General features: G+C 57.1%; 1 protein-coding gene and 5 non-coding genes across 9 annotated transcripts; 4 read left to right on the top strand and 2 right to left on the bottom strand.

Moving 5' to 3' along the window:
* Positions 1-890: 890 nt before the first annotated feature.
* LOC102455317 (uncharacterized) lies at positions 891-21,942 on the bottom strand. Of its 4 annotated transcripts, XM_089771213.1 has the most exons (8): positions 21,792-21,942; positions 21,229-21,330; positions 12,687-12,999; positions 9,726-9,780; positions 8,729-8,787; positions 8,137-8,263; positions 7,546-7,659; positions 891-7,033 (listed from the first exon to the last, which is right to left on the bottom strand). In XM_089771213.1, exons 5-8 carry the CDS (start codon positions 8,750-8,752, stop codon positions 4,410-4,412), a joined length of 2,889 nt encoding a protein of 962 aa, XP_089627339.1. In that variant the 5' UTR covers positions 8,753-8,787; positions 9,726-9,780; positions 12,687-12,999; positions 21,229-21,330; positions 21,792-21,942; the 3' UTR covers positions 891-4,409. The 4 variants fall into 4 exon arrangements, with proteins under 4 accessions (XP_089627339.1, XP_089627340.1, XP_089627338.1 ...); XM_089771214.1 differs by lacking the exon at positions 8,137-8,263; XM_089771212.1 differs by lacking the exons at positions 21,229-21,330; positions 21,792-21,942 and having other exon boundaries at positions 891-7,030; positions 12,687-13,770.
* TRNAT-UGU (transfer RNA threonine (anticodon UGU)) lies at positions 14,233-14,305 on the top strand. The gene has a single exon. It is a non-coding gene; the product is annotated as a tRNA-Thr (tRNA).
* On the top strand, positions 16,116-16,187 carry TRNAP-UGG (transfer RNA proline (anticodon UGG)). Its single transcript has one exon. It is a non-coding gene; the product is annotated as a tRNA-Pro (tRNA).
* On the top strand, positions 18,974-19,046 carry TRNAV-AAC (transfer RNA valine (anticodon AAC)). The gene has a single exon. It is a non-coding gene; the product is annotated as a tRNA-Val (tRNA).
* On the bottom strand, positions 19,357-19,438 carry TRNAL-AAG (transfer RNA leucine (anticodon AAG)). The gene has a single exon. It is a non-coding gene; the product is annotated as a tRNA-Leu (tRNA).
* TRNAP-UGG (transfer RNA proline (anticodon UGG)) lies at positions 21,122-21,193 on the top strand. Its single transcript has one exon. It is a non-coding gene; the product is annotated as a tRNA-Pro (tRNA).
* Positions 21,943-22,900: the final 958 nt, after the last annotated feature.

Genomic DNA, 22,900 nt, shown 5'->3' with positions numbered 1-22,900 from the left:
TGCAGGGACGGGTTGGGGTTGCAGAGTGTGGGCGGGAGGTAGGATGCAGGGAGGGGCTGGGGTGCAGGGTGTGGGCGGGAGGTAGGAGGCAGGGACGGGCTGGGGGTCCAGGGTGTGGGCGGGAGGTAGGATGCAGGGACGGGTTGGGGTTGCAGAGTGTGGGCGGGAGGTAGGATGCAGGGAGGGGCTGGGGTGCAGGGTGTGGGCGGGAGGTAGGAGGCAGGGACGGGCTGGGGGTGCAGGGTGTGGGCGGGAGGTAGGATGCAGGGACGGGCTGGGGGTGCAGGGTGTGGGCGGGAGGTAGGATGCAGGGACGGGTTGGGGTTGCAGAGTGTGGGCGGGAGGTAGGATGCAGGGAGGGGCTGGGGTGCAGGGTGTGGGCGGGAGGTAGGATGCAGGGATGGGCTGGGGGTGCAGGGTCTGGGCAGACTGGGGTTGCAGGACAGGGCAGGGGATATCTCCCGGGAGGGGGGAGCACACCCGACTTCGCTCTCTCCTTTGCTTGCAGGCCCCACCCCCTGCCATGACTCCCAATCAGTGGGGCTAGGACGGATCACAGCGGTCCCCTGGAATCTGCCCCCTGCTGCGCTCACACCACTGAGCCTGCCTACCTGCCCGCTGGGGCACCCCGCCGTGCTGGGCCAGAAACTCTAGTGTCCCCCGGGTAGGGCACAATTGGGGTTACCGCCCCCCATCAGAGCCACGCACTGAACCAGAGGTGTCAATTCCAGGGGCTTGCCGGCCCCAAAGAGGACCAAGACCGCCAAGAAATCCCTCTTACTCTGTATAAAAGTCTTACCCAGAGAAAGCTCACCAAGATGTTCACTGCCGTTACCACGGAGAGATATGCACAATGGTTGCCTCCCCAGCCCTTGTAACAATTCTTTGGCCTGAGAAGAAAGCAAAGTGTTTTTATTGAGTATAAAACGTAGGACGTAAGCGATCGCGAGTGTGCCCAACATGCCGAACACGCAGAGACATGGCTCCCGATTGATCTCTCCTGGTCCAGGTACGTCCTTTCAAGTCAAAACAAGTCTTTTCTCCGGCCTGGGTCTAGCAGCGCCTTGGGTATCCTCTTCAGGTGGGGAGGTAGAGTTCAAAAACCACCTGGAAATGACGCCGTGGACGGCATCCTGTTCTTTAACTACAATTTCCCCAGGGCCGAAATCCGGTTTCCCCTCCCTGTCCCTATGGAAAAATACCAGGTTCAGGATGGATTCCAGCACTAGGTGGCTGTAGGAGTCAATTGTGGAAGAACTCTGTGGCTACGTCTACACTGGCACCCTTTTCCGGAAATGCTTAAAACGGAACAGTTTTCTGTTACAAGTATATCCGGAAAAAGCGCGTCTACATTGGCAGGATGCTTTTCCGGAACAGCACTTTTTCTGGAAAAGCGTCTGTGGCCAATCTAGATGCGGTTTTCCGCAGAAAAGCCCCGATCGCCATTTTCGCGACCGGGGCTTTTTTGCGGGAAACAGTGCTGTCTACACTGGCCCTTTTGCACAAAAGACTTTCGGAAAAAGACCTTTGCCCGAACAGGAGCAGCATAGTATTTCCGGAAAAGCACTGATGATTTTACAGGAGATCGTCAGTGCTTTTGCGGAAATTCAAGCGTCCAGTGTAGACAGCTGGCAAGTTTTTCCAGAAAAGCGGCTGATTTTCCGGAAAAACTTGCCAGTCTAGACACAGCCTGTATGTGTGAAGTATAGGGGTGGTGAGGCCTGCATCTCCCCCTCTTTTTCATCCTCCCCCATTCCCTACTACTGAGCCAGAAGCAAGCCTCTAGGAACATACACCATTGTAGCAAGCCTGAATTGTAGATAAGGCTGGGAACATAACAATCTCATTGGCTGTGTCCACACTCAGGGTTTTTTTCGGGAAAAGTAGCCTTTTCCCGAAAAAACTTCCCCTGCGTCCAGACTCAAGCCGCGTTCTTTCGAAATTATTTCGAAAGAACGCGGCTTTTCTTTCGATGGCGGTAAACCTCGTTTCACGAGAAAGAACGCCTTCTTTCGAAAGTTCCTCTTTCGAAAGAAGGCGTTCTTCAATGTAAATAGGGCTTCCTCGAAAGAGAGCATCCAGACTCGCTGGGTGCTCTCTTTCGAAAAAGCGGATTGCTCTTTCGAAAGATCCGCCTGCAGTCTAGACGCGATCTTTCGAAAGAGGCTCTTTCGAAAGATGCTTTCGAAAGAGCCTCTTTCGAAAGAAGCCTGCAGTCTAGACATAGCCCACGTCCTAAATGTACCGATCAGGTAAACAAAGTCAAAGGACCAGCAGTCCAGCTGAGCCATACTGTAACCAGCAATGAGTAACTCCCGGAAATTCCCAAACAGCCACAAACAAGGGAGGGATACCGTATTTGAAGCTGCATCCGAGCACAGCAATTTGGACCTCAACGAGGGGTTTTGGGTACCGGTACCTCGGAAACTGAGACAATCTCCCACTTCATCCGTAGCCAAAACGGGGTTCTGTGGTTAGCAGAAGGGTTGTAAGAAATGCCGCCTTTTCTATCATGTTCTTTTAGTTAAGGGGCACAGCTGATAGCGGTCAGAAAACAAACTGCTTGGCTGTGTCTAGAGTGGCCAGGTTTTCCGGAAAATCAGCCGCTTTTCCGGAAAAACTTGCCAGCTGTCTACACTGGCCGCTTGAATTTCCGCAAAAGCACTGACTTCCTACTGTAAAAAATCAGTGCTTCTTGTGGAAATACTGCGCTGCTCCCGTTCGGGCAAAAGTCCCTTTTGTGCAAAACTTTTGCGCAAGAGGGCCAGTGTAGACAGCTCAGATTCGTTTTCCGCAAAAAAGCCCCGATGGCGAAAATGGCGATCAGGGCTTTTTTGTACAAAAGCGCATCTAGATTGGCCACAGACGCTTTTTCGCAAAAAGTGCTTTTGCGGAAAAGCGTCCGTGCCAATCTAGAAGCTCTTTTCCGAAAATGCTTTTAACGGAAAACTTTTCCGTTAAAAGCATTTCCGGAAAATCATGCCAGTCTGGACGTAGTCCTTGTGTTTGACAGATACCTGTGTAGCATATCTTTGTACTTTGAGAACCCAGGGTATGTGTAGACGAAAGGCTTTTGTCGACAGAAGTTTTGTCGACACATCCTGTCGACAAAGAGTGTCTAGACGACATCCAGTTCTGTCGACACAGCAAGCCGCTTGGTCGACATGACAGTGTAGACACAAAGGACAGTGTAGATGCAAGAACACCTTCTGCCGACAGAACTCTGTCGACAAAAGGCGTTATTCCTCATAGAATGAGGTTTACCGCCGTCGACAAAACTGACGAGTTCTGTCGATGTTATGTCAACAAAACTCGGCGTTAATCTACATGCACGTATAGTTTTGTCGAGAAAAGTCCACTTTTGTTAAAAAAAAACTACTGTCGACAAAGCTTCTGTCGACAAAGAGCGTCTAGACAACATCCAGTATCGCCAACAAAGCAAGTCGCTTTGTCGACGTGAAAGTGTAGACGCAAAGGACATTGTAAATGCAGTAACGCCTTCTGGTGACAGAACTCTGTCAACAAAAGGCGTTATTCCTCGTAGAATGAGGTTTACCGTTGTTGACAAAACTGCTGAGTTCTGTCGACGTTATGACAACAGAACTCGGCGGCAGTGTCCACGCAGGTATCGTTTTGTTGACAAAAGTCCACTTTCGTCAACAAAACCTGTAGTCTAGACACACCCCTAGTGTCGGACCTGACATTGACTCTTGCTGGCAACAGTGGCCTGGCCACATGTCTTCGTAGGACCAACCCCAGTTTGGGCTTCCAGGAAACGCAAGCCTGTTTCTGACAAAGTGGGTCTTTGCCCACGAAAGCTTATGCTCCAACACTTCGGTTAGTCTAGAAGGTGCCACAGGACTCCTCGCCACTTTTGCAAGCCTGTTTATAATCATTGTCTTGAGCACCGGGCCATTAAGCCCCATAAGCGAGACCACTGGTCACATGACCAATGCTGGATTAATAAGATGTACACTTGGTACTTCTAACTTCACATACAAGCATGAGAGGCGCACAAACAGAAGGCGCACGAACCCCAGGCGATCACGGGGTTGTGAACGAATCCACCTGCTTTGCATAAAGCACACCTGAGTTATGCCTTGTCATAGTCTGAAGCATCGTGCTACCTATTTTAGACATGTGCGTCCGTCTGCCGGTGAGTCTGTTTGTTCAAGAATTCCCCCTCAACCCGGGGCGGGTAAAATGTGACCCGCGGGCTGGAACGGCCCACCAATCTGATAGATCCCTGAAACAGGCTCCCAGGGTTCCATGGGGTGGGGGAAATTTCCCATGCTCCCCTTGGAGCATTTTCCACACTCAAAAACAGCTCGGAGGTTTCTTCCCTGTCTGGAGTTGCAGGGGTCTGAGATTCCTGGAGCAGCACGCTCACGTTCTCGCTGTTGTGTGGGTTACGGATGTGTGAAGTCGAATCGATCCTTTTCCTGCGGCCCAGCTGTTCCTGGGGTCCCTCCCCTCTGTGGATTGTCCAATGTTTGGTGAGCTCCCAGCTCGAAGCGCTTCCCACAGTCTCCCGTGTGGATTTTCCTGTGTTTAGTAAGGTGCGAACACTGGCGGAAAGTTTTCCCACAGGCCGGGCACTCAAACGGGGTCTCTCCCGTGTGGATTCGCCGGTGCTTAATCAGCTGGGAGTGCTGAATGAAAGATTTCCCGCAGTCCGGGCAGGCGTGGGGTTTCTCTCCCGTGTGGGTTTTCTGGTGTGTATTCAGGTTTGATTTCAAACTGAAACTTTTCCCACACTCCAGGCATGGGTAAGGTTTCTCTCCGGTGTGGATTCGCCCGTGTTTAGTGAGGTACGAACTGTGCCTAAAACTTTTCCCGCACTCCAGGCATTGGTAAGGACGCTCTCCGGTGTGGATTCGCCCGTGTTTAGCAAGGGCCGAACTCTTCCTAAAACTTTTCCCACACTGGAGGCACGTATGGGGTCTCTCCCCCGTGTGAGTTCGCTGATGCGTCACAAATTGCGATTCCTGAATAAAACTTTGCCCACACTCCCGGCACTGAAAGGGTCTCTCCCCCGTGTGCACCCGCTGGTGGATAATAAATTGTGACTTCTGAATGAAGCTTTTCCCACACTCCACGCATTCATAGGGCCTCACTCCTGTGTGGATTATCTGATGACTCGTCAGATTTGCTCTGTCAAAGAAATCTTTCCCGCACACAAGGCATTTATAGGGGTTGCCGGCAGCATGGCTTCTCCTGTGTTTAGTAAGGGACGAACTTTGCATAAAACTTTTCCCACACTCAGCGCATGTATAGGGTCTTTCTCCCGTGTGAATTCTCCTGTGTTTAGTAAGGGATGAGTTTTCTAGAAAACTTTTCCCACACTCCGGGCACGTATAGGGTTTTAATCCGGTGTGGATTCTCCTGTGCTGAATAAGGACTGAACTTTTCATAAAACTTTTCCCACACTCCAGGCACGTAAACGGTCTCTCTCCCGTGTGGGTTCGCCGATGCGCGACGAGCTGTGATTCCTGAATAAAACTTTTCTCGCACTCCCGGCATTGAAAAGGTCTCTCTCCCGTGTGCACTCTCTGGTGTAGAATAAATTTTGACTTCTGAATGAAGCTCTTCCCGCACTCCGGGCATTGATGGGGTCGCACGCCCGTGTGGATCCTCTGATGTCGCGTTAAATTTGACCCGTCAATGAAACTTTTCCCGCACTGGAGGCATTTGTACGGTTTGTCGCCCGTGTGGATTCGTTGGTGCTTTTCCACATGGGAGTGACGAAGGAAACTTTTCCCGCACTCCCGGCATTTATAGGGTCTTTCTCCCGTGTGGATTTGCCCATGCTGAGCGAGGGACGAACTTTCCATAAAACTTTTCCCGCACTCCCGGCAGACATAAGGTCTCTCTCCGGTGTGGTTTCGCTGGTGCGTAACCAGCTGCGATTCCTGAATGAAGCGTTTCCCGCACGCCTGGCACTGAAAGGGCCTCTCTCCCGTGTGCACCCGCTGGTGTAGAATAAGTTGCGACTTCTCAAAGAAACTTTTCCCACAGTCCACGCATTTATGGAGTCGGGTCCCAGTGTGGATCCTCTGGTGTCGAGTAAGATTGGATCGGTCCGTGAAATTTTTCCCACACTCGGGGCATGGATAGGGGCTGCCGCCCCTGTGGACCGTCTGATGCTTAATAAGGTGGGAGCGGTGAATGAAACTTTTCCCACACTCCTGGCATTTATAAGGCCGCTCGCCGGTGTGAAGTCTCCGGTGTATAATAAGGTGGGATATCTGGATGAAACTTTTCCCGCACGCCGAGCATTTATGGGGTCTCTCGCCTGTGTGAACTCGCTGATGTCGAGTGAGATTTGTTCTGTCCACAAAACTTTTCCCGCACTGCAGGCATTGGTAAGGGTTGTCGCCAGAGTGAATTCTCCTGTGTTTCAGGAGGTACGCGTTCTGAGCGAACGTTTTCCCGCACTCCGGGCAGGTGTGGGGTTTCTCTCCTGAGTGCGTTCTCTCGTGCCTCACGAGGGCCGAATGCTCGCTGAACAGCTTTGCGCACTGCCGGCAGGCGTAGGGTTTCTCGCCGGTGTGCACGCGCCGGTGCGCCACCAGACTCAGCTTCCTGGTGAAGCATTTCCCGCACTCCCCGCACGCGTGGGGTTTCTCTCCCGTGTGGGTCCTCTCGTGCCGCACGAGGGCGGAGCGCTGGCTGAAAACTTTCGCGCACCGCAAACACCGATAGGGCTTCTCGCCCGTGTGGACTCTCCAGTGAGCGTGAAGGTGGGCAAAGAAACGGAAGCTTTTCCCACACTCGGGGCACTGGTACGGTTTCTCCTCCTTGGGGCGAGCCGGCCCCGCGGCATCCTCCGATCTTCCTCCACGTGGAACGGACCCATCCGGTGTCTTCTCCCTCTCTGCCCCGTGTCGCTCTCCTTGGGAATTTCCCGCTGCCACGCCCGGGGGAAAACTCCCTCCGGCTCTTCCCAAGAACGTCTCCGGCGGTTCCATGCCCCCATGGCCTTCCTGCTGCCGATTCTCTTCCTTGATCTCACCTCCGGCCCCGTCGCCTGCTGGGAGAGACAGAACCCAGGTAGGAGTCGCTGAGTGTGCCGGGGGAAAGGGCAGACGGGGACTTGAAAAGGGGAAAACAAAACTGGGTGACCCTCGGAGACCAATATTCCCTCTCATCTTTTCCATCCATGTGCGGAATAATTTTATTTGCACCGAGGCCGTGCGGCTGTGCACCACCAATCGAAACACAAAACCTGGCGGTGGGCGCTCTGCTATCAAGTTCGGGGGCTTTTGAATTTCTCCCAGGGAACGCTGGGGAGGGCAAAGGGACTTTGCATCCTGCCCCCATATCCCACCCAGAAGCTTACAGGGAAACAGAGTCAGAGAGGAAATTCCTGGCAGCGCACAGGACGGGGGAAAGCTACAGCTGAGATTTGTCGTGAAGCTACAACCCCTGCGGACAATGCCCGGGCCTGGGTGAGACAGGGCAGAACCGAGGGCACATTGGGAGAGTCCCGGCTTTTTCCTTCCCTGGCCGGATGTTTCTGCCTCAGTTTCCCTCGTTGCTCACCTGGGCGGGCGCCTCTCGGGGTCTCCCCTCCCGCGTCGGCCTGGAGATCCGGCACCCACGGCTCCTCCCCTCGCTCCAGCCGGGCGATCAGCTCGGGTTTGGGGGCGGGGAACCCTGCGCAGGGGGTGAAACCGGGCCAAGTCAGGGTGCATGGGGAGAGTCACAGGGAACGTTCCCCGGGGGAGCAGCAGACCCTGGGGCAGGGAGTTTTCCCGCCCTCCCCAGGAGATCTCAGGACAGACGGACCCGGGGGACTTGCTGACGGGGGCCCAGCTCGGGTGCTGAACTCCTGCCCGGTTCCAGCCGGCCGAGCCCCCCCAAGGACGGCGCGAGCCCCAGGAAGGGAGCTGAGGGCGGCTCCGGGGCGATAACACAGGCGGGGCCGGGCCCTGCTCCGAGCTCCGGCAGAGCCGCGGGGACGGGGGCGGCTGAGTGTGGCCGGTGGGTTTCGCTCCCCGGTCCCGTTCGCGGGGGTCGGAGAGGAAAGTGTCTCTCCCTGGAGCTCTGGGCCCCCCCCCTCCTCCCCAGGGAGGAACCGAGTCGGACTCCCCCCCTTCCGGCCCCGGATCCCGCGGGGGGGGGGGGCCGTACCCAGCGAGGTCACCGTCTCGTAGTTCTCCTGCATGACGGCCCGGTAGAGGGCTCTCTGCGCCGGGCCCAGCAGCGCCCCCTGCCCCGGGGTGAAATACACGGCCACCTCCTCGAAGGCCACCGGCCCCTGCAACGGCAACAGCCCCACTCAGCCCGACACCGGTGGCGGGAGGGAGGGAGCAGCCAGGGAGATGGGGGAGGTGAGGGGGGAGCTCCTTGTGCCCCCCCCAGCAGAGCTGGGCTGCTCCCACCCCACACGCCTGCCGGCCCCAGGCTGCCCCGGGAAGCGGAGCTCTGAGCCGGGGGGCAGGGACCCCGACAGCGTCCCTGGGCCGTTCCCAGCAGCCTCTGCCCCGCCCAGGGGGGGACGGGGATGGCTCCGTCCTGGGGAGTCTGGGCAGCTTCCCAGCCCTTTCCAGAAGTGGGGCAGAGTTGAAAATGGGGGAACGTTCCCCCCCCCGGCCCGTGGGGCTGGGCAGAAAGTCAGCCCCTGTGTGAACGTGTCCCCGCAGGTTTGTCCCACCTGGGGTGTTTCCTGCTCCCCCCCCACTTCACTACAGACCCCCCCAACCCCCCTCCTCAAACCCCCTACCTGAGCCGGCTGCATCCCGGCCATCCCTGGGCCGACGGGGAACCGCACGGGGCCGGGACCTGTCGGGGCGAGAGAGACGGGGGGGGGGGCAGGTCACAGAAGGGGCCACTGGGATCCCTGCCCCCCCCCGGCTCCCTCCCTGCAGCCAGACGCCCCCGACACTGACACCCCAGGGGCCCTTTTAATCCCCCCCAACAGCATCACTGACACTGAAGGGAGCAGCCAGAAGGGAGCCGTTTTGGGGGGATCCCCCCAGATATTGGCCCCGAGGGCGGCACGTCCCCCCTCCCCCCCCAGTCAGCCGGAGCAGGACCCGGCTCATCCCCTGCTCCCCAAAGAATCCGTCGGCCCCGGGGTGCAGGGGCTGGATCCGGGCAGGGCTAGGACCCCCCCACCCCACATCCTGCTTCTGCTTCCTCTTTGGCTCCCCCCGCCCCCTACCTGGCTCCTGCCCCCTCTCCTCGGGCTGGCCTCTTCCTGGGGTGTTTGCTCTCTGGCCATGCCCCCCCCCGGACAAAGATGGCCCCGGGTTTGACTGCAGGGGGGACGTTCCTGGATGGGGTGCTGGGAAGAATTCGTTTGAGGTTGGGGGGCTGGGTGTCGGCGAGGACTGGCCCTGCCCCCCAAGGCCTGGGAGGGCGGGGGAGAAGGGGGGGTTGCTTTCCAGTCGGGTTGCCGGAGGCTTTCCCCCCAAATCCCAAACACGGCAGGAAAAAAGTTGGTTGAGCCAAAAAAAAAAAGGCGCCGTGCCTTTAAAAATCCCCCGCACCCGACAGGGAATGTTGTCCCCTCCGGCCTTCCGTCCGAGAAAAACGGGAAAATACCGGACCTTGTAGATCTCTGGTATTTTCCGTTTTTTTTTAAAAGGGGCCACGAAAACCGGATTGGCCTGGAGGATGCGCTGGGCGGGGTCTGAGTCGGGGGCGGCCGGTGACGGTTGGGTCCCGTTTTTCCTCTGTCGGGCCTGTCCCGAAAAAGCCGGTTCCCGGGTACTCGCCTGGCTCGGTCGATCTTTCGTCACTTCCCCGGGGGCTGGCGCGGATCCGGCCGGGCTGAGCGCATCGGGAGAAAGACGGAAACACGTCGGTACCGGCACGTTCCCACCCCACCTCAATCTTTCACACCCTGCAGTGCACTCCGTCCCGTTACCCGTTTCTCGCCTCCCCCTCGCCCCTCTTTTTCCACTTTGCCTGGGGGCGTCTCCGCCGCGCTCTGTGCCGCCCCCCTGCAGAAACGGGTTGCGCCCCGAACGCTCACGGGTCCACGGAGGCTTCGTGTTTCTCCCCCCGATCGGGCACCAGCCCCGCCCGGGGCTCTCGTGTCCAGGAATCGCCGGGTCGTGCCGGATTACGGAGGTTGCCGGACCAGAGAGTTCTGGTTCACGGAGGTGCAACCTGCGGCCCGTTTTCGGCAACGGCGGCAGCTGAATCCATCGGGGACGGGCCCGGCGAAGAACCCGAGGCCTCCCTAGAAGCCGTGGGGAGACGCAGGCAGAGGAACCCCCGGGAGAGTCTCATCAGGTTACCCCCGTACGGTACGGTCGTGCCCCCCCCAGGCTCCACCGAGGAGAGGACCCGCCTCCCCGCGGCTCTTCGACGAATCGAAGAATGAAAAGTTCGTGTTTGTGGCCGGTTATCTCGGGGAGGGGCCGGGCACCAGCTGGGAACGGCCGCTCACGCTTTCCCGAGGGGCCTTCCCCGTCACCCGGCCCCGCCGGGCACTCCTGGCCCTGGCTGGTGCACCCTCTGTGTTCTCCACCCCGAGGGGAAGGAATTCTCTCAGACAGCTGGGGCGCCAGGACTTGGGCTGGGGGGTGCGGGCTGTGGGGGGAGGCTGGAGATAAGGGGTTGGGGGGCAGAGGGGGTGGGGGCTCAGGGCAGGGGGTTGGGAGGCAGAGGGGGGTGCGGGCTCAGGGCGGGGGTTGGGGTGCAGAGGGGGGTGCAGGCTCAGGGCGGGGGGTTGGAGGGCTGAGGGGGTGGGGGCTCAGGGTGGGGGTTGGGGGGCAGAGGGGGGTGGGGGCTCAGGGCGGGGGTTGGGGTGCAGAGGGGGGTGCAGGCTCAGGGCGGGGGGTTGGGGGGCTGAGGGGGGTGGGGGCTCAGGGCGGGGGTTGGGGTGCAGAGGGGGGTGCAGGCTCAGGCTGGGTGTTGGGGTGCAGGGGGTGCAGGCTCAGGGCAGGGGGTTGGGGCGCTGAGGGGGGTGGGGGCTCAGGCTGGGTGTTGGGGTGCAGAGGGGGGTGCAGGCTCAGGGCGGGGGTTGGGGTGCAGGGGGGGTGCAGGCTCAGGGCGGGAGGTTGGGGGGCAGAGGGGGCTGCGGGCTCAGGGGCGGGGGTTGGGGTGCAGAGGGGGGTGCAGGCTCAGGCCGGGGGTTGGGGTGCAGAGGGGGGTACAGGCTCAGGGCGGAGGTTGGGGTGCAGAGGGGGCTGCGGGGTCAGGGGCGGGGGTTGGGGTGCAGAGGGGGGTGCAGGCTCAGGGCGGGGGTTGGGGTGCAGAGGAGGGTGAGGGCAGGGGGCGGGGGTTGGGGTGCAGAGGGGGGTGCAGGGCAGGGGCGGGGGTGGGGTGGGGTGCAGAGGGGGGGGTTGGGGTGCAGAGGGGGGTGCGGGGTCAGGGGCGGGGGTTGGGGTGCAGAGGAGGGTGCAGGCTGAGGGCAGGGGTTGGGGTGCAGAGGGGGCTGCGGGGTCAGGGGCGGGGGTTGGGGTGCAGAGGGGGGTGCAGGCTCAGGGCGGGGGTTGGGGTGCAGAGGAGGGTGCAGGCTGAGGGCAGGGGTTGGGGTGCAGAGGGGGCTGCGGGGTCAGGGGCGGGGGTTGGGGTGCAGAGGAGGGTGCAGGCTGAGGGCAGGGGGTTGGGGTGCAGAGGGGGCTGCGGGGTCAGGGGCGGGGGTTGGGGTGCAGAGGGGGGTGCAGGCTCAGGGCAGGGGGTTGGGGGCAGAGGGGGGTGCGGGCTCAGGGGTGGGGGTTGGGGTGCAGAGGGGGGTGCAGGCTCAGGGCAGGGGGTTGGGGTGCAGAGGGGGGTGCAGGCTCAGGCCGGGTGTTGGGGTGCAGAGGGGGGCAGAGAGGGGTGCAGGCTCGGTCGGGTGTTGGGGTGCAGGCTCTGGGGGAGGCTGGAGGCTGCAGATGGGTGGGTAGCTGGGGGGTGCAGGCGTGGATGGGGGAGGGACGCGGTGAGGGGGGGGCCGGGGAAGAGCGACCAGGAGGGATTCCCATGGCCAGAACCCCCCCTTGCGGGGGATGGGGGGTCCAGGACACCCGCCCGCGTCGCCCCGACTCCATCCACTGCTGGGGGGGGGGGGCTGGTGCCAGTCATAGGGGGAGCCCTGCGGCTGGGGGCCGGTGGAAGGGGGGGCACAAAGCCCTGAGGCCGGCGGCCCCCCCCAAGCGCAGGGCCCTGGGGCGTCTGCCCCCAATGGTTCCGGGGGGGGGGAGCGAATCCTGCATCCAGCTGCTCCCGCCTGTTTTCTCCCCTCCTCAGGCCCCCCCCGCCCGCCTGCTTTGCCCCCTTGGCTCCTTTGCCGGGTATTGGGGGAGCTGAGCCCCCCCCCAGCCAGGCTGCTTTTACAGCCCCACAGCCCCCCCTTCCTTCCCTGGGACCCCTCCCCACTGTGCCCCCCCCCTCCACGACAGCCCGGTTCCCACCCGCCCCATAAGTCTCCCTGATCTCCCCTCCCCCTTCAGTGCATTTCCTGCCCCATCTCCTGCGGGCCCCTCGCACAGCCCTGATCCCCCCCCAACTCCCCCTCCAGCCTCCGCTCCCTCCCAGTGACCGCCCCCCACTCGGAGTTCCCCTTTAATGCAGCCCCCGCCCCATAGGTCTGATTCCCCTACACCGCCCCCCCCCACATTGCCTCCCTGCCCCCCTCCTCCTGTCCCCTCCCCCATCCTTGTTCCCCCCACCCCCATTTATCTGCACCCCCCGCCCCTTTCCAGGCCCCCACCCCATGCACAGGGGCGGGGGGGGTCACTTACCTGCCCCCCAGGCGCTGGGGCCGGGGCCGGCCGGGGGGGGCGCTGCGCGGGGAGCGGCTCCCGGGGAGCAGCGGGACCCTGCGGGCGACTCCCCCTCCCGGCTGCAGCCCCGGCTCCCGGCCCGCCCCGCCCGCGGCCGCCGCTGGGTCCTAGCGCGACTCCGGCATGCTCAGGGCGGCGGGGAGCGGAGAGGAAACGGTCACTTCCTGGCTGGGCCAAGTGGCCGGGATCCGCGGAACTCCTCGCCGCAGGAAATCCGCGTCGCGCTGGGGAAGGCCGCTGCAGCCTCCATGACTCCAGGACCAACTGGGATCTGAAACAAACCCACCCCAAAGCCCAGGGCATGTCTAGCCGGCCGGTTTCAGACCATCAGGGAACCCGGAGGGGAAGTCTCCCAGGGGCGCGTTCGTCTGTCAGCGTCAGAAGAACCGGGAGTCCCGGGGTGGGGATTTCCCGTGCGGATTTCCTCTGCTTTCAAAAAACCTGCGGAAACCTCATTTTTTAAGGAAGAGCGTTTTTTTCGAAAAAGGGGTTCCCCTCCCCCGAAAAAAACGGTGTCCAGACTACTTTCACTTTTGAAAGATCCGCTTTCGAAAGTGAGATCGGAAGAAGATATGCAAATGCTGCAGGAATTTGCATAGCCTCTTCGGAAAATAGAGCGTTGTCTAGCCATAGCCGGAGACTTTGAAATGCTGCCCAGTTGATGAGTAGAGTGTCTGATGGCTGGTAGTATGGGTTTCAATTGGTGGTGCACATTACACATGCCTCGGTGCGCAGCACAAAATTTATTCCACACCCAAATAGGGGAAAAAATATACTATGAGAGGGAACATTTCTCAGCACACAGAGGGGCCTGATTTTATTATGGCCTCCTGGACGGAAAGTCCATTTGAGAATAAGCCACTTGTGACCGTGAGTCTTGACGTTTTGGGCGTGTCGTAACGGCACGGCGTAGAAAAACGGTTGCTGGTTAAGCGATCGCATTTGCAGGGAACATCGAGCTCAGTGGTTTTTAAGACGGCGGGACAGCAAACCATCGTTCTGTGTTATGGGGGACACCTTTGATCGTTGTGTTGAGCAAAAAAAAAAAAGCCCCCAAAGAAAAATTGTCGAGCAAAAAAAAAAGCCCCCAAAGAAAAGTTGTTGAGAAAGAAAAGCCCCCCAAAAATATTGTTGAGCAAAAAAAAGGCCCCAAAGAAAAGTTGTTGAGCAAAAAAAAAAAAGCCACCTTTAAGAACCACTGATCTCAGTGGACGCGTTATCGTTTTGGGGGGGTACTAGAGGAAACCCGGATCTTATCACAAGGAAACAAATTCTTCTCCCGCTTCCCTTGAGCAAAGTTTGCGGAGGGCTGTCAGGCTGGCAGGGACCGGCCAAAGCCAGCTGGGGGGGGCAGTTAAATTTTGCTCCAAAGGTCTCTCTCCCCCAATTGCCTCCTATTCTTGGAGGGGGGGGGGGAACAGAACTCAAAGGGTTAATCCGGATCGCCAGCCACACACACATTGGCCTTGTCTCTATCACAGGGAAGGGTTTTTCTTCAGCTGCAGGCTCCATAGCTCAGCGGTTAGAGCACTGGTCTTGTAAACCAGGGGTCGCGAGTTCAAATCTCGCTGGGGCCTCGCTTCCCTTCCTTTTCCCTCCCCCCTGCCTTTCCTCTTGCAAACGTGGGAGGGGAGGGGGCTGTCCCCGGTCCCCCCTCCCGCTTCCCAGCAGATCTCTGGGCATGAGTCGTAGGTCCCTTCAGCCCCCTTCTGACTCCAGGGGGAGGAGGGGGAGCACACTGCAAAGGGGGCATTTCTAACTCCCTCTAACTCCGGGGGGGCACACTGCAAGGAGGGGGCCACGGGGTGGGGGAGGGCACCGGGCACCTTGGCTCTCCCCTGCCCTGGATTTCCTTTCTCTTCCGGGAGAAGGGCTTCCCCTGGGAGCCGCTGCTGCCTCAGTTTACAAGTAGAAAAAAATGGGGGAGGGGAGAGAAGGCTAATAGATAGATCGATAGATAGAGGGGGTGGGTGGGGATAGATAGATAGATAGATAGATAGATAGATAGAGGGGGTGGGTGGGGATAGATAGATAGATAGATAGATAGAGGGGGTGAGTGGGGATAGATAGATAGATAGATAGATAGAGGGGGGGTGTGGGGATAGATAGATAGATAGAGGGGGTGAGTGGGGATAGATAGATAGAGGGGGTGTGTGGAGATAGATAGATAGATAGATAGAGGGGGTGTGTGGGGATGGATAGATAGATAGATAGAGGGGGTGAGTGGGGATAGATAGATAGAGGGGGTGTGTGGGGATAGATAGATAGAGGGGGTGTGTGGAGATAGATAGATAGATAGAGGGGGTGTGTGGGGATAGATAGATAGATAGATAGAGGGGGTGAGTGGAGATAGATAGATAGAGGGGGTGTGTGGGGATAGATAGATAGAGGGGGTGTGTGGGGATAGATAGATAGAGGGGGTGAGTGGGGATAGATAGATAGAGGGGGTGTGTGGAGATAGATAGATAGATAGATAGATAGAGGGGGTGGGTGGGGATAGATAGATAGATAGAGGGGGTGTGTGGAGATAGATAGATAGAGGGGGTGTGTGGGGATAGATAGATAGATAGATAGATAGAGGGGGTGAGTGGAGATAGATAGATAGATAGAGGGGGTGTGTGGGGATAGATAGATAGAGGGGGTGAGTGGGGATAGATAGATAGATAGATAGATAGAGGGGGTGGGTGGGGATAGATAGATAGATAGATAGATAGAGGGGGTGGGTGGGGATAGATAGATAGATAGATAGATAGATAGAGGGGGTGAGTGGGGATAGATAGATAGATAGATAGATAGAGGGGGTGGGTGGGGATAGATAGATAGATAGATAGTAGGGGTGTGTGGGGATAGATAGATAGATAGAGGGGGTGGGTGGGGATAGATAGATAGATAGATAGATAGATAGATAGATAGAGGGGGTGGGTGGGGATAGATAGATAGATAGATAGATAGATAGATAGAGGGGGTGGGTGGGGATAGATAGATAGATAGATAGATAGAGGGGGTGAGTGGGGATAGATAGATAGATAGATAGATAGAGGGGGTGGGTGGGGATAGATAGATAGATAGATAGTAGGGGTGTGTGGGGATAGATAGATAGATAGAGGGGGTGGGTGGGGATAGATAGATAGATAGAGGGGGTGTGTGGGGATAGATAGATAGAGGGGGTGGGTGGGGATAGATAGATCGGGATGGGGGGGCTGGATGGGGGGAGGGGGGAGGGGGGGATAGACAGCCGGAAGGAGGGATCAGGACCCTGCGTGGCACTGGGGTGGGGGGCGCTGGGGCGGGTGCGAGGGGGGGGGGGAAGCTGGGAGCCCCGCCTTCTGGCCACACTGCACGGGCTGTTCTCTCTCCCCTAGCGCCTCTGCCGGCTGCTCTGCGTGCGGCTCGTTGGTCTAGGGGTATGATTCTCGCTTTGGGTGCGAGAGGTCCCGGGTTCAAATCCCGGACGAGCCCTGTGCGGGTGCAACTTTTTTCTTTAAATCCATTCCTTGGCTTTTGGGAAACCCTGCACAATATGCCCCCCCCCCCCCCGCCCTCTTCCTTCTCCACCCTCTTGTACTTCCAAGAGGCGGGCGGGCTGGGCTTGGAGGAGTTGTTGCAATTCCCCCCCCCCCGCACCCCCCTCCCTCTGCCTCTAGATTTTTTGTGCTTTTGGGGTGGGGATGAGGCTCAGGGGCCGGATGCAGCCCCCAACTTGCCTGGATCCGGCCCCCACAGCTCAGGGCTCCCCCCCCCCCCGGCCGCCCCGCCGCGAGGCTGGAGCCCACGAAATCTACTAGGACTCTGGTGTGCAGGGCAACGTGGGGAGGTTGCCACCGAAAATACCAAAAACGGTTGAGCAAAAAAACCAAACCGAGGCACCGAAGTTGTTGAGCAAAAAAAAAAAAAAAAAAAGAAACCCTGTGCCTTTAAATCCCTCACTCCCCACCCATACCTAGCACCCCTACATGTGGTCTCCTTCTCAGTTAGGGGCTTGTGTCTGTTTGGGGGGTTTTGCGTCTCACGCCTGTGCGATTGAACTTTCTGAGGGTCCCCTGACAAAAAACAGTTCCCCCAGCCCTGGTGTGGCAGGAGACTGTAAAAAAAAACCCCCCAACACCCCACACCTCCCTTCTCGTGGGTAGGTCAGGGCATCCGCAGGGTAACCCAGGCCAAAGGGGTGTTAACCAGCGCCAGGGGAGGGGAAGGAGATAGGTGAGATTTCCTGGGGGGGAGGGGGTTGCAGGCGGGGGAACATGGGGGTGTTTCAAAGGGGGGGCCTGAAAAGGGGGTGGGGGTGCCTTAAGGAAAACAGGGTGGTCGGTATGGAGGGGCGAGGGGAGGTTGCCCCAATGGAGTACCCGGGGGCTTTGTTGGGGGCAGAAGAAAGGCTGAAATATGCCCACGTGCACCACTCTCGCACGGTTAACACGCACAAAAGACGCTTGACTAAGGTACGCCCCCAAAGAGACAACATGCTCAGTGAAACACAAGCCCCCCCCCCACCTCAGGATCCCAAACACACACTGGCCAGCCATACGCTCGTGTGCACACACGCAGGCCCGACTCACACTTGTGCGTGCATGGCCTGATCTCACTGTTGTGCGCACAGATACAGGTCCGACTCACACTTGTGCGCATACGGCCTGATCCCACTGTTGTGTGCACACACTCAGGCCCACATCACACTTGTACATACACACATGGCCCGATCCCACTGTTGTGTGCACACACAGAGGCTCCAATTCCACTTGTGCACACACACACGGCCTGATCCCACTGTTGTGCACGCACACGCAGGCCCAAATCACACTTGTGCGCATACGGCCTGATCCCACTGTTGTGTGCACACACTCAGGCCCACATCACACTTGTACATACACACATGGCCCGATCCCACTGTTGTGTGCACACACAGAGGCTCCAATTCCACTTGTGCACACACACACGGCCTGATCCCACTGTTGTGCACGCACACGCAGGCCCAAATCACACTTGTGCGCATACGGCCTGATCCCACTGTTGTGTGCACACACTCAGGCCCACATCACACTTGTACATACACACATGGCCCGATCCCACTGTTGTGTGCACACACAGAGGCTCCAATTCCACTTGTGCACACACACACGGCCTGATCCCACTGTTGTGCACGCACACGCAGGCCCAAATCACACTTGTGCGCATACGGCCTGATCCCACTGTTGTGTGCACACACTCAGGCCCACATCACACTTGTACATACACACATGGCCCGATCCCACTGTTGTGTGCACACACAGAGGCTCCAATTCCACTTGTGCACACACACACGGCCTGATCCCACTGTTGTGCACGCACACGCAGGCCCAAATCACACTTGTGCGCATACGGCCTGATCCCACTGTTGTGTGCACACACTCAGGCCCACATCACACTTGTACATACACACATGGCCCGATCCCACTGTTGTGTGCACACACAGAGGCTCCAATCACACTTGTGCACACACACACGGCCTGATCCCACTGTTGTGCACGCACACGCAGGCCCAAATCACACTTGTGTGTGCATGCATGGCCTGATCCCGCTGTTGTGCGCGCACACACAGAGGGCCACGTTTCGGCACACAAATTAGGAGTCACACTAGCTGCAAGACATCCTTAAAGGGAGACCCCCCCCCTTTTTTTTGGCTCAACAACTTTTTTTTTCCTCAACAAAAAAATTTTTGGTGTTCCCCATGAAAAAAATTGCTTGGTGGTCCTCAGTCTTAAAAAGTTTAAGAAACACTGAGCTACATTCACGCAAATTCAAACCCCGCAACTTCATGCATCCACAATAGGCACACGAAGGTGTACCCTCCTGGTGCGTCTGCAACCTGGCGCTATTTCGGGATAGTCCCAGTGCCCCGAAGTCTATTCCACGTCTTTTAAAACCGCTTTCAAAATAACAGGCTGGCTAGCATGACGGTCCCCGAGGATTAATTCAAAATACGCTCGATCCGACACACGTTGGCCCACGTGTGTGCACGCTCACAAATACGTCCCGTGCTCACGGGGGCGCACACCCCGCTGCTCACTATGGCGTCAGGGTGAGCAGAGAGTTTCACCGCCATCCAGAAGGACCCGTGCAGAGTAACGCCACCACCAGCACCCTTTGCAAACACACGACACCCACACAACTAAAACCTCCATGTAGACACAAACCAGTGCTCCAAATGAAAGTGAAATCGAATTAAAGAGAAATATCCCCCACACCAGGGAAGTAGAGCATTTCAGTGGGTTTCTGTAGTGTAGTGGTTATCACGTTCGCCTAACACGCGAAAGGTCCCCGGTTCGAAACCGGGCAGAAACAAACTCCAGTTTTGCTGAAGCGGTGTGAAACCGATTTGGGAGAAGTGCAACTGGTTTGGGAGAATACAAATGTCCAGTGGTTTGGGGTGCTGTTCTGCCATTGGCCTCACTGCATCCCGGGCAATTTCTATTGAAACATTTTGGGGGTGCAAAAGGGGAACTTTCTAAAAAAACAGACTTTCTGTTCGGTGAAGGGCAGAGTTTGGGTCAGGAAAGGGCAACAGCGACACCGTAATGAATCCAGTGAAATCAAAACTTTCCCCTGAATTTCTGTGGAAAATAGGGATGCTAGAGGGAAAAAAAAAAAATTCTGGCAGCGGTGGGATTCGAACCCACGCCCCCGAAGAGACTGGAGCCTTAATCCAGCGCCTTAGACCGCTCGGCCACGCTACCCTTGCGAAAAAGCTGCTTCCTGTATATGTCCTTTTGCCTGTTGCATTGGCTCAGAGGTGGATTCTCCCTGCGCAGAGCCACCTGGTAGGGCCTCTCCGTTTTCACGCACAATTAAAAACCCAGTTCTGTTCACACCGGCTATTTAGGAGTCCTGGCTTCAGTGTCACACCTCCCCTGACTTTATACCTGGTGTAGGCTGCAGGTCGGTGCAAGAATTGGCAGGCACGGAAGGCCGCTTGGTGCAAAAATTGGCATGCACAGAAGGCAGGCCGGTGCAAAACCTGGGGTGCACAGAAGGCAGGCTGGTGCAAAAACTGGGGTGCACAGAAGGTAGGTCGGTGCAAAAATTGTCATGCACAGGGTGCAAAAATTGTCATGCACAGAAGGTAGGTCGATGCAAAAATTGGGGTGCACAGAAGGTAGGTCGGTGCAAAAATTGGCATGCACAGAAAGTAGATCAGTGCAAAAATTGGGGTGCACAGAAGGCAGGACAGATGCAAAAATTGGGATGCACAGAAGGTAGGTCGAAGAAAAATTGGGGTGCACAGAAGGTAGATCGGTGCAAATATTGGCGTGCACAGAAGATAGGTTGGTGCAATAATTGGGGTGCACAGAAGGCAGGCCAGTGCAAAAACTGGGGTGCACAGAGGGCAGGACAGATGGAAAAATTGGGATGCACAGAAGGTAGGTCGAAGAAAGATTGGGGTGCACAGAAGGTAGGTCGGTGCAAAAATTGGCGTGCACAGAAGATAGGTCGGTGCAAAAATTGGGGTGCACAGAAAGTAGGTTGGTGCAAAAATTGGGGTGCACAGAGGGCACGGCAGGTGCAAAAACTGGGGTGCACAGAAAGCAGGTCAGGTGCAAAAACTGGGGTGCACGGAAGTCAGGTTGGTGCAAAAATTGCCATGCACAGAAGGTAGGTCGGTGCAAAAATTGGGGTGCACAGAAGGAAGGTCGGTGAAAAACTTGGGGTGCACAGAAGGCAGGCTGGTGCAAAAACTGGGGTGCACAGAAGGTAGGTCGGTGCAAAAATTGGGGTGCACAGAAGGCAGGCCGGTGCAAAAACTGGGGTGCACAGAGGGCAGGACAGATGCAAAAATTGGGATGCACAGAAGGTAGGTCGGTGAAAAAATTGGGGTGCACAGAAGGCAGGTCGGTGCAAAAACTGTCATGAACGGAAAGTAGGTCAGGTGCAAAACGTGGCGTGCAGCCCCACGAAACCCCAACTGAAGTAATGAAGATTTTCTCGCTAACCCATCATGACACCCCTTCCCGATGTATTCCCATGAGGATCGTTTCAAGTTTACCCCCCTCACTCAGTCCCCTTCCCGGTCTTTCTCCTCCCCCCCAGCAGCAACTGCTTGAGATACCCCTGGCAAACTAGTTCACGACTTGGGTGGTGTTGCCCAATGGGAACTACAAGAAAATCTGGGGGAAATCCCGCAAAGTTTTGGCTTCATTGTCCCCTCCTCGGCTCTGTTTCCCAACGCCCCTTTCTTCTCCCTCAGGACAAAGAAGCAAGGCGCGGGAGCGGAGACGTAAGACTGTCGGCTTCCTTCCTGGCTCCTGAACTTTAAAAGCACCAACAAGCCAGGGAAACTACAAAAATTAAAAATCAAAAGCCAAGCCTAGCAGGGTGTGAAAATAGTTCAACAGGCTTTGAAAAGAAGTTTCTAAACAGCTGGCTCGTTGGTCTAGGGGTATGATTCTCGCTTTGGGTGCGAGAGGTCCCGGGTTCAAATCCCGGACGAGCCCCATTTTTTGGAGCCATAATCCCTGCTCGCTCATACCCGTAGTCTTCGGAGGAGCTCTACTGTTGTTCTTTTTCCATCGTCTCAGCTTCGGATCTCCCCCAGGCGGTGGTCTGCTCCCCGCAGTCCAGGAGCGTGTGGCTAAGAAAAAGCAACATGATTTTTTAAAAATGATTTGGGGTTTTAAAAAGCTAGCCCTTCCCAGCCTACACCCCCCCTCCCCCAAGTGACTCGGGTCTCAAGCCGTGCGGGGGAAAAAGCTAGCCCTTCCCAGCCTACGCACCCCTAAGTGACGCGAGTTTCAAACCGGCTGGGGAAAAAGGCGCCAGGATTTCCTGGGACTGCCCCCGCCAGATCCGGTTTTGCTGACTTGCTCGGCCTCTTGCCACCTCTAGCTTGTCACTTGCTCCGCCTGCTGTCAGAAACCGGAGCAGGAAATTGAGAAATAAACTGGCCTGAGGTGAGTCCCTGCTGCTGTTCATTCCCTCTGGGCCAGCTGGTGTGGGCTGCTGTTGGCAGACGGGACGCCGGGCTAGATGGGCCTTTGGGCTCACCCCATGTGGACGGTCTTAGGTTAGGTTCTTATGCTCACTCCGGGGTACCTGGTGTTGGCCGCTGTCAGCAGACGGGACGCCGGGCTAGATGGGCCCTTGGTTTGGCCGCTCGGATGTTCCCATGCTGGTGGGACGTCGTGGAGGGATTCCTCACACTGTACGCAGGCAAAACTCCCCATCAGCGCTCCGGCGCAAATACCCAGGAAAATACACATGGCAAGGAAGCCGGTGCGCAGAAAATTACACCTGGAGAGAGGATACAAGGAAAAGTCAAACAATCTGACAGATGCAAGCACCCTCCACACACTGGGTATAGTTTCATCCAGAAGGGGGCAGTATACCTGAGAACAGATTGCATTTAACTCAGTCCAGTCACAAAGGTGAGGTTATAGAGGGGTTAAAACTACCACATTATGGTTTTCTATAGTGTAGTGGTTATCACATTTGCTTAGCACCCCAAAGGTTTCTGGTTCAAAACCACCAGGTAGCTTTTCTTCTCCCTTCCTTTTCAGAAACACAATGTAGGTTTCCTTCTTCCTTCCTTCGCCGAGGCAGCTTCCTTTGTGTGTGTTACACAAGGAACGGCTCTTTCGAAGCGACCGCACAACCGTCTTTTTTTTAATGGAAAATCTTAAAAAACAACGACTAGTCCTGCAGCACCTTAGAGACTAACGAAACATGGAGCTGGGACCGTAAGCTTTTGGGACCCCAACCCACTGTCAGGAACGCAAGAAAGAACTCAGTGGGGTCATGTCTACACTAAGAAACTATTTCGAAATCAGTAAATTCAGTTTCATCGCTCCTGATTTCACAAAATCAAAAGAGTGTCCCCCTGAAATGCGTCCGCAGCCGGCTCCCCAGGAAACTCCGGGAAGAAATTAGTTTGAAGGACGCTGGGGAGTCGTTATTTCGAAAGAGCAGTGCCCGCGTGTCCAATCACCCTTTCGGGATCAGCGTTACTCCCGAGGAAAAGCAGGCGCCCAGATTTCGAATTCCGCGGCCCGTGATTTCGAAATCTCCAGCTTGGTTGTGTGGACGCGCTGCTTGAAAATTCAACCACGATGGGAGGGGAGGTTATTTCAAAATGAAGTCCAAGTGTAAACCAGGGTGAAAGGGTTAAATACGTGTAATATAATCCCCCGTTATAATTAAGCAGA

Source organism: Pelodiscus sinensis, chromosome 19 (assembly GCF_052426305.1).
Source record: "Pelodiscus sinensis isolate ZL-2025 chromosome 19, ASM5242630v1, whole genome shotgun sequence".
Classification (NCBI taxonomy): domain Eukaryota; kingdom Metazoa; phylum Chordata; order Testudines; family Trionychidae; genus Pelodiscus; species Pelodiscus sinensis.
This window is presented reverse-complemented; position numbering and strand designations above follow the sequence as displayed.

What these genes read in the sequence shown, in the direction of transcription:
- LOC102455317 (XM_089771211.1), bottom strand. Translation starts at nt 13,031, where the DNA reads ATGCCCTGGGCTTTGGGGTGGGTTTGTTTCAGATCCCAGTTGGTCCTG. An exon ending in CGAGACGGTGACCTCGCTGG is followed by an intron (nt 7,660 to 8,136) that starts GTACGGCCCCCC and finishes CCCCCTGCGCAG; the next exon opens with GGTTCCCCGCCCCCAAACCC. An exon ending in CCCGAGAGGCGCCCGCCCAG is followed by an intron (nt 7,034 to 7,545) that starts GTGAGCAACGAG and finishes TGTCTCTCCCAG; the next exon opens with CAGGCGACGGGGCCGGAGGT.